Genomic DNA, 15163 nt, shown 5'->3' with positions numbered 1-15163 from the left:
GTAAGTTGAGGCGCCAGTATAATTTCATAAAAGAATAACCAATGCGGACTTACGGCGGGTGATAATATAATTTTAATGAACAAATTATTCAGCTGAATTAATGTAATTATAGTATGACATTTTGTGCGAATTTATCGAACAGCACCATCGGAGCGGAATCAAAGTAGTTCCAGTCGTGTTTTTGCCGGTATATTGTTAACGAGGGACAAGGTGCTCCCGAGCAGATCACATCCAGTAAAAAGGTAAACCAACGAAAAATTTCACAATCCATCTCTCTTTTACCTCGCTAAAATATGTTCGTACGTGCGTATTCGCTTTTATTCCCCCATCAGATCATGAGCAAGGACTCACAGATGAGGGCTGCTATTAACCAGAAGCTGATTGAAATGGGCGAGAGGGAGCGGTGAGCAAACTGAAGTCCTTTACAACGATCACGGGCGTTTTTTCTCTTTTTTTCAGAAAGACATATTATACACTCTTTTGGCCACAAATTATGTGCACTTGCACAATTCAAAGTGAGAATGTACAACTGTGCCCAATGTGACAGCCTACAAAAAACTATTTGCAACTGTACTTGAGTAGATTTTACGGGTATACTTAGTCATTTTACTGACCACCTTTTTACTTTACTTAAAGGAGTTGAATAAGTCCATTTAATTTGACCCAAGTGTTTTTTTTTTGGGGGGCGGGGGGTGGCGGCTCAAGTGTCTGTACTTCCACTTGTGTGAGTAACTTTGCCATTTCTGCAGGTTGAAAGAGTTGCTCAGGGCAAAGTTGGTGGAATGCGGTTGGAAGGATCAGCTTAAGGCACACTGCAAAGGTAGTAATTGTGATCAGGCATCTTTTGTGTACACTTGTCAAACTGACCCTCTCATAAGTGTTACATTGCATCCCGTGTGTCCAGACGTGATTCGAGAAAAAGGCCTAGACCATGTCACGGTGGAGGACCTCGTCAACGAAATCACACCAAAAGGCAGAGGTAATACATCTTTATATAGCGCTTTCACAACCGCTGCAGCTGTAACAAAGCTCTTGACAGAAAAGTTAACATAAAATAAAATAAACGCATAACATAAAACAATCGTAATAACTATTACTGTACACGCCTTGTTGTTTGAAGCAGTTATAGATGAAAGAGAGAATCAAAGTCTCCTTTCCACCGGTGGACCAGAGACGTCTCACACGTCGGCTAAAAGCCAAGTTTGAGAGTAAACAAGAAGCTGTAGCGTCCATTGACGATAAAAGAAATTGGTTCACTTCAAGTTCCTGTCAAATTTATATCGACTTCAATTCCAAGCTGCGACTCTTGGTTCCAAATACATATCTGCACTTTGCGCAGAGGCTCCTCTCTCCTCATCCTCGGCTCCAACAGCCATTCATTGAGACGCACCAACGCAGACTTGTCCAATCATGCAGACATCTCCGCTGAACTAAACGAGGATGTAAAAAATGCTGCCCATGACAGGCGCAAAAAACACAAGTATATGGCGTGCTGCAGAGAAGGTGTGACAATCAAGCACAGATTCTTCTACTTCGACGAATGTCATGGCTAAATGCTGAAAACAGTCCACAATGGGTCCAGACGAAGGACAACAAACACCATAGACAAAACAAAAAAAAAAGCAGAGCTCTTGCAGACGGCTGCCAACGAAGGCGCCATCTTGAAGTACTAATACTAACACGGTTCCTTGAAACTGTCGTTGTTTGCACAGTGATCCAGAGAACACAGGAGCAAAACATACATATCTCAAATCAACTACCGTACTTATTGAGATGAATGGAAATACCATTCATCCATTACAGCCCCCATAAAAGACCACCCCAAAAATTATAACACGTTTTTAGTTTAAAAAAAAATCCACAGTATTGTACCCAATAAAACCACACAGTAATATTATAATTGAATAGTATAATAATATATAATTCATTAGTCATTGTGCTGCTGCTCTACGTGTGCACAAAGTGGCCACCAGGGGGGAGTATGACACACAGTACATGTAGATTTTATGAAATAGAAGATTGCAATTAGTCTTTTTTTTTTCTTGCAGAGGTAAAAGAATACATGCCAGTTAGTGTTATTATATGTCAAATATAAAGTTGTGGTTAAAAATCTAATAGATATTCAAGTACCCATCTTCACTCTCCTACTCTAACTGGCCCATGAAAGCTGCTCAAAAGTCATATTTCAAGGTTTTTCAAAAAAGTAAAACAAATGACTTTTCCCTCAAAAGTTATCCCTATCATGAAACGTAATACATTTACTAATGAAATTATTTGGGGAGGAAAGTAGTGAGTAACTATAATTTCAATAAAATTGCAATCTCAACTAAAGCCAAATCATTTTTTGAACATTTTCGTAAGAAAAAGAATAATTCAACCTTGTCAGATGACCGTGGCCGTGATGACTGAGAATCTGCAAAGAGACAAAAATAAATACATTTTAGCAAGGACATTGGTGTTGCACACTGCGGTTTTGATGGTTAGATAAAAATTTGCAATGATGCTATTCGGCTAACAATTTTGCTATTTTCTCCCTCCTTCCCTTAGCACTGGTTCCCGACAGCGTGAAAAAGGAGCTCCTGCAGAGAATCCGCGCGTTTCTTGCTCAACATGCGGCCTTGTGACCAACACCTCTGCTGTCTGCTTTTTTTTTTTTAACCCACTTTAGCTAGCAAGATAGATCCATAGGTAAAACCCAGACTGAGGTTCATTTACATCGTGTTGTTTTGTAATTCGTTTCATATTTTCTTTTTTGTTTTAGTTTGTTATACAAGCATTTTTTGGAGAAAAGAAATAAAAGTCATGCCTATTTTGGTTATCAGTGTCTGCTGTTTTTTTTTTTGTTTTGACACCCGACTAATGATCTAGCTTTCAACGCACGCAGATAAGTGACGCATCACGTTGGTTGTTGTCGCTTTTTGATGGCAGAGACAGCGACAACGTGACAAAAATGCTGCCGACTTTGCCGCTGAAGTTACATAAGAGATAATCCAGTATGTCGCCAACAGTGGCTACAAAAAGTTTACACACCCCTGGTCAAATACCATTTTTTGTTCAAGCATTTGATTCTTTTAATGCTTTGTTTTAGGAAGTTAAAATGTTTGTTGACAGAAATGATTCTTGATAAGATTATTTTTTTTTTTAACACAAATTAAAAATAACTCCAATTATGTGATCAAATAAATGCACAGGTGTCGGTAAAGTCTGGGCGCATACTCTCGGTAGAATAATTTCAAAATGAATCCAACTTTTTCTTCAAAGAACACCTCGAATATGATTTCCATCATTTGCAATGCATAGGTTGATCTGTTTGACAACATTTTAGGGAACTCGATGCAACAAATCCACAACGTCTTTCATTTTGATACATTCACTCCTTATTCGTTGAGTCAGTTCATTTCAAGTAATATTAAGCAGTGAGTCAATGTCATCAATTCTTTCTTCCTTTGCCAATTATCTTATGCGTCCAGATTTTACGGACAACCCTGTACATTTAACAATCTTCATTTTGATTGAACAATTTTACTGTTGAATATCAAATAAATCCAGCGATTATTTAGTGATATTTAAAGAGGGGTTTGGGGGGTGGGCGACGACGCAAAACAAATGCAACAACTCTGACGCGACTCTTGATCATGTAATGGCTTGGTGAACAAGCTTAAATGGCCACCCTTGGCCCGGCTTTTGTACACGAATGTGACTTTTGCCTCTATATTTCAAAACAATTCCAGGTAGCGTTACAAATAGCCGCGGCGAAAGTGTGACACCTGACACCCCCCCCCCCCCCCCCACACACACACACACCATCGGCAGTTGACAGCTCTTTTGTCTCAGTACCGTTTCGTTGCGGTTTGAGCATCTGGGCGTGGGAAGCTCACCTGTGGGCTCAGCCCACTATTTCGCAAGTGAGGCCGTGTTCATAAAGAGCCACCACTCACCACAGCAAACAAAACAAAACGGGGAAAAAAAAAACTCCACAACAAGTATGTGTCATTTTTTGTCTTGAAGACCCTAAGAGACATTCAAAAATTTTGAGACTGGGAACAGGTAAGAAAAATACGTTCTGAGCGTTAGAGTTGAGTATTTATCGCATTTTATTTCAATTTATTGACGATTTTTGTTCTTCTGATGCTGCAGCGACAAAAGGATGACGGTCCGACCGGCGGCTCTCCTCCTTGCACTTTGCTGCTGCAGCTGTGAGAAAAAATGATCGCACTATTCTCGCTACGACTGCAAAATTTAGCAAGGTGAAGTACACTGTACACTGACCATGTAAAATGAAATACTGTGATGTTTTACTCAAGACGCTCAGCGCCTGGATAACGTGCGACCACATACAGGGAGCACAGAGGGAGCGACGCGTCTCACCCTGATGGGAGAAGGTAAGCCCCCCCACCCCCCACCCCCTTCCAAGTGTGGCATTGCAATACCTCATTTACAGTTAACGTGGCCTTTTGTTTGTTCATCTGTCCACAAAAAGGTTTCGCTCAAGAAGGACAGTTCCAGCTCAATCCCCAAAACGACACATTTGGGAACCGCGTGACGCTGGTGTCGGACACTTTATCCATCCCGTGTGATGTTGAGAGAGACTCCACGCATGGCAACCAAATCATGTGCTACACCAGGTATAGACCACAACAACAACAAAACAAAATGAGGGTGTACAAATTATATCAAGGGACAGCGCAGTGGCGACGTGGTTAGCACATCTGCCATGCAGTCATGCGGCTCGGCGTTCGAATCTCGCTGCATGTTCTCCCCCTGTGTGAGTGCATTTTTTTTCCCAATTACTCCAGCTACGTCCTATACTCTGTACACTGTACCCCACAAATGCCACATGGGAAATCTGGTCCAAAGATAAACCCAACAGTACCGAGATTGTCAGCAAATGTTATGTTATTATGACTTCAAGATGGCGCCACGAGAGTGGCTGCCTTTACAGCAGCTCCGATACTTTTTGTTCTTCTACTTTCTTCCTTTCATAACTTTGCTGCTGCAAATTGGGAATTTCTCCAAGGCTTTCTTATTCTTATTCTTAAATACATTTATGGATGCCAATGGAAATCATTCGCCTTGTAGCCAGACTGTAGTCGTGTTACTTTACCACGTACATCATCTTCTTGGCAGACCCATGCCGAGTAACCGGTACACGGTCCGTGTCAGCATCAACGGCATTCCCATTCCTGATGGAGACATATGCAGAGGTCGCATCAAGTCATACCATTGCAGCTTCTACGTACGAGTCCCTAACGTCCAAATAAAATCATCTATCTTCTTTTTTTCAATGGTGTTTTGTAACATCTCACTGTCCTCTTCAGACAAGATGGTATCACACACCAACCATCCAGTCTCTCAGTCCCGTCAGCGGTCTTCCAGGTGACATTCTGAATCAAAAAAAAACCTGAAGAAAAACTGTTGAAATCATTCACTCGCACACTGCGTGAACTGCTAAAAATGGAAAATCATCTGCCGCAGGGACCTTGGTGACGGTGCGAGGACGCATTTTCACAGACGTCTACGGCAGCAACACTGCGCTGAGCTCCAATGGAAGGAACATCAGGTTTCTCAGGTAACAACCAGTCCCATGGTCCTAAGTGGGTGATTGATAAGTAGTGTCATGTTCTCCCAGTGCCTGCGTGGGTTTTCTCCGGGTACTCCGGTTTCCTCCCACATTCCAAAAACATGCATGGCAGGTTGTTCGGGCACTCCAAATTGTCCCTAGATGTGATTGCGAGTGCCAACGGTTGTTTGTCTATGTGTGCCCTGCGATTGGGCGGCAACCGGTTCAGGGTGTCCGCCGCCTACTGCCTAAAGCTGGCTGGGAGAGGCTCCAGCACACCCGCGACAGTCGTGAGGGTAAACAGATTAGGAAATGGATGGATGGATGGTTAGTTCATATCGTTGGCAAAGCTAAGGGAACTTTTTTTTTTTGATAGCGTAAAAGTCCACCTATCCCTAGCTAGTTCGCATACAACACGAAATGTAATATGCATGTGCCACCTCTGCTACCTTGTAAATTGACGTGAAATGCTCCTTCACGCAGGGCCTACATGAAGGGGATGCCATGTGAGCTGCTCAAAACGGATTCTGATGAACTGTCAGTATTACACACACACACACACACAAAAGTTGATTAAATGTATTTCATAGTCATTGCAGATGCTACAAAGTGCAACATATTTGTATTTCTCTGAGTAGTTGAATTACCATATGTGTCTTTGAAGATATAATCTGAGACTTGATTCGGAGACCTCTGTCTGGGGATATATGAGCTGCAAAATGACAGGGACTTACGTCGGTAAGTTACAGTAGCTAAAATGTATTATATTTTGTGTGTGTGTTTTGGTAAAGAGGGTTAGCGTTTGGTAGAGCAGGATTAAAAAAAAAAAATCGTATTAATTTGTAAATTTTAACCATTTTTTTCCCGAACTGCCTCCTACAGGACATCACAACATGAGCTACATTTTGGATGCAAATTATGGCAGGTGAGGGGGAAAAGTCATTGTTTTAATATTCATCGAAAATAACTTTTGACAGTTTAATAGGACTGCCATCACTCAGGAACTGAATAACGCATGTACAAATGCACTGACCGTGTCAAAAATACCAATCGACCTGATAAAGGAATTCATTTTAACCACAGTTTGACTCATTTATTAAATTATGGCCAGGGTGCTGATATCAGTCGTCAGCCATTGAAATTGGGGGGGGGGGGGGGGGGGGTCGAGCTATTAAGGGAGAAACAATTCCAGTTTGCATTTAAATGAAAATGTCATAACGTAGTCATGTTTAAATGCAGGAGTTCACCGGAGAAGAACCTCTTCAAGGTCTCAGCCACTGGACACCTCGGCATGTTTCAGACATTTGCGGGTAAGTAAAATTTAAAGTTATTCAAACAATCAGAATCCGACTAAACCGTGTTCTGCATTTCAGAGGTTACGCATATCACGCCATCCTCCGGCAGCGTCATGGGCGGAACAATCCTGACCATCCACGGGCGCTTCTTCGACGAGACTGACCTTCCGGCGCGTGTTCTCGTGGGAGGTAATCACAAATTACCCCCCGCACCCCCAACCCCGCCTCACTTCCCTACCCTTGTTTCCGTGACGATGCCTCAGCAGACATTGTGTGTCAATCATAAGGCGACAAAAGGAGAAAACATTGTCTGTGGGCTCGCACGCAACACGATAATCCTCGGGTGCACATACTGTACTTGGCAACAATGGAAAAGAAGACGGGTACGGTAATTGCACAGATTCTTCTGGCAGATTAGAGAGACCGTTTCATGGTCACTTAGCTCTGCCATGTCGAAAAAAACAAAACAAAAAAAACAACAAAAGAGCACACCACCATGCAAATATGTCACAAGTATGTCGTTCGCCTGATAGCATACCAAGTCATTTTGAATTTACTGGTACAAAAAAAAATAATAATAATCCATGCCCCGCTCAACATTTTCACAGGGCTTCCGTGTGAAATCAAGAGCCTGCGTGACGACGAGATCACCTGCGTGACACAGCGGCAACAGACGGATAACAGCCGCGGCGGCGACATGAGTGTCTACCCGGGTGAGACGCTCCGATGCTTATTTCCACGTCCACCTAGTCACTGTCCACTCCAAGAATTTAAAACATGTGGAAAGACATGCTATACGTGCCACCATGTCTCACCATCGCTCATCAACACTTTGATCCTTTGTGCTCGTACCTAAATGAGATGAGATGATAAATGACTCCGAAAGTCACGCATCAAGCACTGTCTTAAGGTCGTTATGGTGTTTAAACAACCGAAAGAGTACCTGCTGTTGTGAGGCCTGCTAGAACCACCCTTGATTGAAATACCAGAGGAGGTGTTCATGCAAAGCAGGTAGAGTCTTTCCGGAGGACTGCACTGGAACTCAGAAGTGACAAAAGCTCGACTGAACGGATGATTCGAAGAGCGATAGCGCTTTGCCGGTATTGACTTCCAAGTTGTTGAAGTGAAAGATAGCGATGAGCAGTTAACACTTGAGTCGATCTTCAAAGCATCCACCGAACTGAGCTTCTGTTGACACGGAGTTCCAGGATTGCTCTTTGGATCGCCTTTCACTGTCTGTGCAAATAAATGCTTGCTGTAGGAGTCAGGTGTTTTCATCAGTGTGGTTTGTGATGAACAGACCCTGTTTTCAAGAAACTTGACATCGAGCCATACGGGGAGCGCGTGACCTGACCCATACCGCATCCTAGGGCAGTATGAAATAAACAAAAGATTCCCACTGACATGAACAGCAGTCGGGACAGAAAAATAGTTTGCCAGGTGGCAATTTTGCAAAGGCTGGTCCAATGTCAACTGGTGAGCCACGGGCAAGAGAATGATATTCGTATAAAAAGTCAAAGGATGATGGCCTGAGGTCTTTCCGACTGATGCCTGAAACAAAGTGGTTAAAAAAAATTGTGAAGGTGACTTGTGAGTGGAGACAGCAAAACAAGAAGTACATGCAAAGTCAAACCCATCAGTACTCATTGTAAAAAGTGCTCCATAGCGTCAATAAAATCTACTTCCCGACGTATGGCATCCAACCCAGGTGGCCGAGGCTTGAAGATGCAGGTGTGGAACGACACAAGACATTCCCAACTGGACGACATACGCAGCTACAACAAGAGCAAAGAAGGCTACTGGGAGCAGTGGATCGACTCTTTGCCCTACAACTTTGCACCGGAACTGGACCATTTCAGCACGAGAACCACAGGCTTCTTTGTACCACCGGCTAGCGGCAACTACACCATTTACCTCAACTGCGACGATCGCTGCGAACTTTACTTCAGCAACTCCAGCCGCCCAGAGGACAAGGCATGACGATATACAGCACATCAATGACTTTTTTTTTCTTCAAACCTCCTCTTTCCTCCTCAAAACAATTGTTTCACAAACACCCCTTTAGGTCCAAGTGGCAGATCAGCCGAGCTACGTCTCAGACTACACAAAGCTCGCATCGCAAAAGTCTGATATCATGACGCTCGAGAAAGGAAACGCGTAAGTGCAACGATTGATACGAACAGTGGTGGGTCATCAGAATCACCGGCCAACATTTACAACCGAACCTCTAACAGATGTTTTGTCCAGTCAGATTTCAGCCTCTTATGCACTGCCATGTCAATCGAATTTACCCAAGGCCTTCGGAATCAAAAGTGCTGGGAGATGTAACAAACTATAGTCCCAATGCAACGATTTCTTGAACCAATCACATTTTAAATTCGCCCCAGATAATTGGTTGGCGACAGCAAAATCACCACTGAAGGCCCAGTTTACGAAATGCAAGGCCAACCCCTGAATACCACAATACTCTATGTTCACAAGAGCTGCAAAGTTCCAGTTTCTTTCCATTGTTCCTGCAGCTACTACATTGAAATTCTGCAACAAGAATATAACGGAGGCGCTGGAATCAACTTGGCCATGTTCCGAGCAGAGAGTCCATTTACAGAAGCCCAGACGAACGATGCTGTCAACGAAGTGCAGCATATTTTGGTGGAGTATGAGGCGTTTGATGAGAAACAGGTGCGTGGAGGGTTCGTCTCATTTCTTAAAAGAAGTGGATCTCTGCGAGTCCTGACACCGGTTTGTGGAATCTTCCAGATGATTACCTTGGAGTCATGGCCAAGCAATGCGAATGGCGTCAAAGAAGTACAGAAAGTAAGCGTCAATAGCAGCTGCATCGGCTCTCAGTGTGGAAACGTCTACTTCCGTCTGCGCTATGAAGGCGCAATCACTGGTAACTTCAATGCACTGTCAAAATCCGACCAGCCAGAGAGCTGTTGTGAAGGATCCGTGTATCATTCCCAAAGGATGATACATCAAATGAATAATCTTAAATCCTTTAAGGTCCGATCGCGGTGAGCGCCACCGCGGCTGTGGTGGAGAGAGCCTTGAACAACCTGTGGTCGATCAAACCAGACTCTGTCCAAGTTACCAGGGACGAGGACGCTGATGGAGTTCATTTCACGGTGACCTTCTATTCTGACAGAGGTGAGCAGTCTTTCTCTAAGAGTTGCGCTGGACTTGTGTCAACAGTCGAAACACGCCAGTTTTTGACTCTCAGGTGACTTCAAGCCCCTTTATCACGAGAGTCATGACCTGTACACCAACATCACCGTTTCCGAGGTGACCAAAGGCAGGAGCAACATGGAAACCTTCACCTTGCTCTGGGGAGGGGTCGCTTCAAAGCCCATTCCCTACAATGCCAGTGGTTTCGAGGTCAGTTCCAGGATTAACTCCAAACTGCTCATGCTCACAGCAAACCTAACGGGAATTTTGGGTCACCATGACCAGGTCCAATCAGTTTTGGAGGACCTGATGAAGGCCGAATGTCCCGTTGAGATTCTCAGCGAGGAAGGAAGAGATGTGATGTTCTTCAAGGATTACGAAGATGACAATACCATGGTGAGTGAAGTGATGATGGTGAAATAATCAACTTATCAGATTTTGATTTTGCAAACGACCTTACATGACTCTTACATTGTGCAGTTTGTCAACGACGGAGGGACTCCTACGAGAAATTCTTTCTGCGGTTTGTGGTCGCTGAAAAACGCCAAGATTCTTTTTAAGAAAAGTTACACCAAAAAATCCGGCGAGGCCTATGAGGAAATTTCCCTGAACCTATATCCAATGGTAAATGTGCTTTATTTGTGGCTGCACAGATGAAACTTATTTGGATTGAAACCACATTGTTCCCTTTCCTTCCAGCTTTGCTTTGCACATAAGGGAATGCTCAAAGATGAAATTGGGGTCAAGTTTACGTATAAGAACGCTGATGGCACTACTCGGACAACAACTGCAAAGATCAACATAGTTTTTACCAAAGGCCATGTGTAAGTAAAAAGAGCATCCAGTAAATCTATCCGAGTCTAAAATACAGATGACGACTTGGCTTATTTCTGCCCAGATGGAGCTACAAGTGCGTGGACCTGCACACGTCTCTGCAGACAGAATACAAAGGAAGCGCCTACACTGTTGAGGAAATTTACTTGGACAATGATGACTCTGGGGAAGATTTCTACGTGGACGCTGTCCACATCGGCAAGAAGCGCACCGTCCAGGACGAACAAAGTAAGTAGCTCAGGTTTTAGGGTGGCTGCTTTAGGAACGACCATTTTCTGTTGCCTGAAAATCATTCCATGGTATTCGTGTGATTTTCCCATAGCTGTTCCCCACAAGAGGAGACCTTCACCATTTGAGGGCTCTGGTCGTGCTTTCCAGGAGATCTCTGTCGTGAAAGAGACAAAGTCAAATGCTTCACAGATCTGCTATGAGATCACAGCCACGCCATTGGACTGCACCTTTGGCTTCCCCCTCATAGACGTCGGCTTCCTGCAGGTACAGGAACTCATCAAAAGAGCTCCCACAAGCATCATCTGTGCCTTGGTTGAATATTTTTTTTCTTTCCGTTTATTTGAAGATGTCCGACAGTAGCGAGGACATGAGCGAGTTTCAGGAAGGGGCAGCAAGGATCACCGTCACTCGCATCCACAAAGCCACCCCTGCCATAAATGGCACTTTTGACGTGGAGATGCATGGACAACGTATTGAAGGTAGCCCAGCTGGACTAGAGACGTTCTAGAAATACTAGCCCAGTCACAATTTGAGATGAGGGCTGGTCATATGAAGGTCGAACCGTTTTTTTGTAGAAGCATGAGCAATGAGGTTGGCTGACCAGCGCTTCTTCTCAGGTTTGTCCGTGGACATCGGCGCAGAGGCCCTGAAGTACGCCCTGGAGGGAATTGCCGGTATGGGCGCGGTTGATGTCAGATATGGCGGAACGTGCCGGAGGCCCAAGTGGGTGGTAGAGTGGCTGACACAGCCGGGAGACCAGCCTCTGCTGCAGCTCAACGGTTCATCGCTTCAAGGCAAGGATGTGGCTATCTGGGCCCAGGAGAAAAAGAAAGGAGGACAGATGATATCAAGTTTGACGGGAGACTTCTTCCGTGTCGGGGAAACCAAACCGCAGGTATTAGTCCAACATTTATCACAACGGCACCGCTCCTAAATCTGGTTGCGGTTGGATGATCACCGTTGGCGGCTACTCCGTTTCATTGTAGCGACACTTCTAATTCAAGAGATGATGCCTTCCAAATCCAAACCTTTTCCACAAGAACTCTTTGACATTCTCACAGGTGGAGGTATACATCAACGACATTCCCTCGAAGTGTTCCGGAGACTGTGGCTTTGAATGGATGGGAGAAAAGACACCGGTAATAAGCGGAATCAGCCCATCTCAAGGTGATTCCCTCAGCCTCATTGCCAGAAACTGCCGTTCGAATCCTAATTAAAACGTATTGTCGGGTGCTGAGATTTTGGGATGTGGTAGGTTTACAGATATGAGCTTTATTTCCTACTGCTGATCAAATGCAAACAAATTAAATGTAACAAGCTCAACCTTACCAGGATCCATTGGACTGGGGACCCTTTTGACGGTCACTGGCAGTGGCTTCAGCAATGAAAGCGTCTCTATCAAAGTGGGAGAAGCCCAGTGTGTTGTTGAAGAAGTCTCAGGTCAGTTCAGAACCCATTTAATCTAGTAAAACTCAATGAACTGAGACTCACTAAGAGGTTTTTTTTTTTTTTCATAGCTGAGCGCCTGGTGTGCCGACTGGGAAGCGCTGGCGCGGGTACCTTCCCAGTGTGGATCAACTTCCCCTCCCTGGGTCGTCCTCGTTTTGCAGGTGGTAGCGTCCTCAACTTCACCTACCAGCTCATCGTTTCCTCATTCTCCCCCACGTCTGGGAGCGCTGCGGGTAAAGCTCAAATTGCGATACGACTCACACAGCCAGACGTAACGAAAGAAGTCGAAGTGATAGGACTTAACGGCTGTTTTGTGCACCTCCCAGGGGGAACGCTTTTGACCGTGACGGGCTTCGGCTTCAGCTGGGACGCCACCGTCACCGTTGGCGGCGTAGTGTGCGAGGTGGTCCATGCAAGTCCCACGGAGCTCCAATGCACAACGCCAGCGGTGAGTTTTCATAAAAAAAAAAAAAAAAAAAATTGGTAGCACATATCGCACATACCTGAAACAGCCACTGACTGAAAATTTGGTGCTGATCCACATAATGAATTGTTAAAAAACTACAAGTGTTTCTTAATTTTCCACTTTATACATGCACAGCTGTCAGTTTGGTTTTGATCCATATCATGATTTACCCGGCTGTAGTTCTCAGTGGCTTAAATGTATCATTTCACTTGCGTGGCTCAGGGGAGTGTGGGCTCAAAGACAGTCACGGTGAGTGTCGGTGGCATGAGCGAGGAGGCCAATGACACCTTCACCTTTGACCTCGCCCTGACGCCTCAGATCACTGACATGAGCCCTGCCAAGACCACCGTCTTTGGTAAGAGCAATTTTCTGCTTAGTCACATGAATCCTGTCAGACATTAACAAAAATCTACACTAAACAAACAATTCACAGATGACGATCGTCTTCCGTCACATGATTTTCTGGTCACACTTAGTTGAACCGAAATTTTTTCAAAATTCTATGTGCTTTTATTTTTAAGACATGTTATTTTAGTATGTTGTATTCCAATTACATATGTATTCAAATTAGGGAAATTTATACAGATAGACTTTTGGATTTAAAAAGTAACAATAAGGTCAAGTCCAAGTGTCTTGTGGTGGGTGGGTTCAGCGGGAGTGTATATTCTAAAATCATTTACTCTGCTGCGAATGTGTCTCTGCGACCTGTCGTTATTGTTAATTATCACTAAGGACACTCTAATTAACCATCTACAGTAATTATACACCTGAGCAGGTAAACAATCCGCTTCTAGGAATCACAATTACACAAGGCTGCACATTGGTTGCTGCCAATCACCTCAAAAAGCACGAGTGTTAAAAGTGTCACGCTTCAGTTTTTCTGATGTAACCCTACCACGTGTTTTTCAGAAGTCTGCACCTCACGCTCGCAACGTGTAATTACCCCCACACAATGGCAAGAATAGTGACAGGAACGGCATGTTTGGTGGGTGAGGGGGAAGAAGAAAAAAAAAAAAGCTCACGTGCGCGTGTGGTTATTTTATCAGGACGTCGCGTCCTCACTGTGTTGGGGTCAAATATGGGTGAGCCAGCCAATGACAGCAGAGTGTACGTGGGCAAGGCGGAGTGCAATATCGAGCTGTGGACGTCCACAAATGTCACCTGCCTACTGCCTGTGTTGCCACCGGGCCTACATGACGTGCACGTCCAGGTTGGGAACAAGGGTTACGCCCAGACCAGGTACCAGATAAAAGTTATATGAAAACTGTACCAAATAAAAGTTTTTAAAAATACTGTAAAACTGAACCATACATTGGCAGTAATTATTTCAATTAAAACAAGATGTTTTTGTTTTAAGGCCATATAGCAAAAGCCCTGGGATGCATTTTACCTTTCAAGGCAAATAAACACGGTTGATTTTGGATTTTAGGGTTGTTCTTGTTTGGTTTCCGTAGCAATGGCTTGGACGCAAGCATCGAGTATGTCCTGGAAGTCCACAGCATCTCCCCAACGACAGGCTCACTGATGGGAGGAACCCAGCTCACCATTTTGGGATCTGGTTTCAGCCAAAACGTCTCCGATAACAAAGTCTATTTTGGTAAGCAAAATAAGCGTGATTACCCGCATAATGTAATTGAAATACTGTATATTTAAAAAGATACTTTATATATTTTTTAATAAATACATTTCATTTATACACATTTAAATGTTCTTTCAATTTGATGACAAATAGAACTCTCTAAGCTATATGATGTTTATCTTCTGCTAAGCCGAACCCTTACTTTAACGATTCAGAAAACATATTTTGCTCATATTTAAAAATAAATCAAATTTAATTCACAACTTGGACATGACGCAACTCCAGGATCCAAACTAAAGTGTCACACCGTTTGTGTGTGTGATAGGAGAATCTGAATGCGAGGTGCAGGCGGCCTCTGAGAATGAACTGCGCTGCCGTCTGCAGTCCCAGGAGGAGACCCACATTGTTACCAACAAAGGGAGCCACCCTGGTAGGTTTGTTTTTCCCTCTCTTTGTTCACATGTCAAGTGGAATCTCAACCACAATTGGAGTCACGTTCCGGAAAGTGCTCTGAGCGAGGAAACTCTCACCAACTACTTAACATCGTTTTTACCCCATAATTATGAGATTGTAAAGAGCCACAG

At 44.0% G+C, this 15163-nt stretch overlaps 2 protein-coding genes and 1 long non-coding RNA gene across 3 annotated transcripts in view; 2 read left to right on the top strand and 1 right to left on the bottom strand.

Moving 5' to 3' along the window:
- The first annotated feature begins 23 nt into the window (after positions 1–23).
- On the top strand, positions 24–2818 carry eny2 (ENY2 transcription and export complex 2 subunit). The gene is made up of 5 exons (XM_086136781.1): positions 24–242; positions 333–403; positions 750–820; positions 905–979; positions 2548–2818. The coding sequence occupies exons 2-5, from the start codon at positions 336–338 to the stop codon at positions 2622–2624; spliced, it is 291 nt and encodes a 96-aa protein (XP_085992907.1). The 5' UTR covers positions 24–242; positions 333–335; the 3' UTR covers positions 2625–2818.
- On the bottom strand, positions 620–5554 carry LOC147190996 (uncharacterized). Its single transcript, XR_015103734.1, has 3 exons — positions 5112–5554; positions 2379–2413; positions 620–1430 (listed from the first exon to the last, which is right to left on the bottom strand). It is a non-coding gene; the product is annotated as an uncharacterized LOC147190996 (long non-coding RNA).
- The window catches only part of pkhd1l1.1 (PKHD1 like 1, tandem duplicate 1), a 31530-nt gene continuing 20326 nt past the window's right edge, over positions 3960–15163 (top strand). The window contains exons 1-34 of the mRNA XM_086136782.1: positions 3960–4047; positions 4138–4196; positions 4305–4382; positions 4481–4625; positions 5128–5236; positions 5319–5376; positions 5476–5569; positions 6044–6097; positions 6225–6298; positions 6443–6485; positions 6800–6870; positions 6934–7044; positions 7464–7568; positions 8564–8829; positions 8921–9012; positions 9375–9534; positions 9613–9748; positions 9859–10002; positions 10076–10230; positions 10306–10416; positions 10501–10644; positions 10720–10844; positions 10919–11082; positions 11177–11349; positions 11432–11564; positions 11703–11980; positions 12147–12252; positions 12418–12525; positions 12603–12767; positions 12861–12982; positions 13223–13355; positions 14047–14239; positions 14455–14597; positions 14905–15009. Of these exons, the coding sequence (XP_085992908.1) occupies positions 4148–4196; positions 4305–4382; positions 4481–4625; positions 5128–5236; positions 5319–5376; positions 5476–5569; positions 6044–6097; positions 6225–6298; positions 6443–6485; positions 6800–6870; positions 6934–7044; positions 7464–7568; positions 8564–8829; positions 8921–9012; positions 9375–9534; positions 9613–9748; positions 9859–10002; positions 10076–10230; positions 10306–10416; positions 10501–10644; positions 10720–10844; positions 10919–11082; positions 11177–11349; positions 11432–11564; positions 11703–11980; positions 12147–12252; positions 12418–12525; positions 12603–12767; positions 12861–12982; positions 13223–13355; positions 14047–14239; positions 14455–14597; positions 14905–15009 (4147 nt within the window). The 5' untranslated portion in view covers positions 3960–4047; positions 4138–4147. The remainder of the gene's footprint in view (positions 4048–4137; positions 4197–4304; positions 4383–4480; positions 4626–5127; positions 5237–5318; positions 5377–5475; positions 5570–6043; positions 6098–6224; positions 6299–6442; positions 6486–6799; positions 6871–6933; positions 7045–7463; positions 7569–8563; positions 8830–8920; positions 9013–9374; positions 9535–9612; positions 9749–9858; positions 10003–10075; positions 10231–10305; positions 10417–10500; positions 10645–10719; positions 10845–10918; positions 11083–11176; positions 11350–11431; positions 11565–11702; positions 11981–12146; positions 12253–12417; positions 12526–12602; positions 12768–12860; positions 12983–13222; positions 13356–14046; positions 14240–14454; positions 14598–14904; positions 15010–15163) is intronic.

This window comes from Hippocampus guttulatus, chromosome 18, assembly GCF_054856545.1.
Source record: "Hippocampus guttulatus isolate MCC_2025c chromosome 18, RoL_Hgut_1.0, whole genome shotgun sequence".
Lineage (NCBI taxonomy): Eukaryota > Metazoa > Chordata > Actinopteri > Syngnathiformes > Syngnathidae > Hippocampus > Hippocampus guttulatus.
The sequence above is the reverse complement of the archived record's forward strand: the minus strand, read 5'-3'. Positions and strand labels throughout refer to the sequence as shown.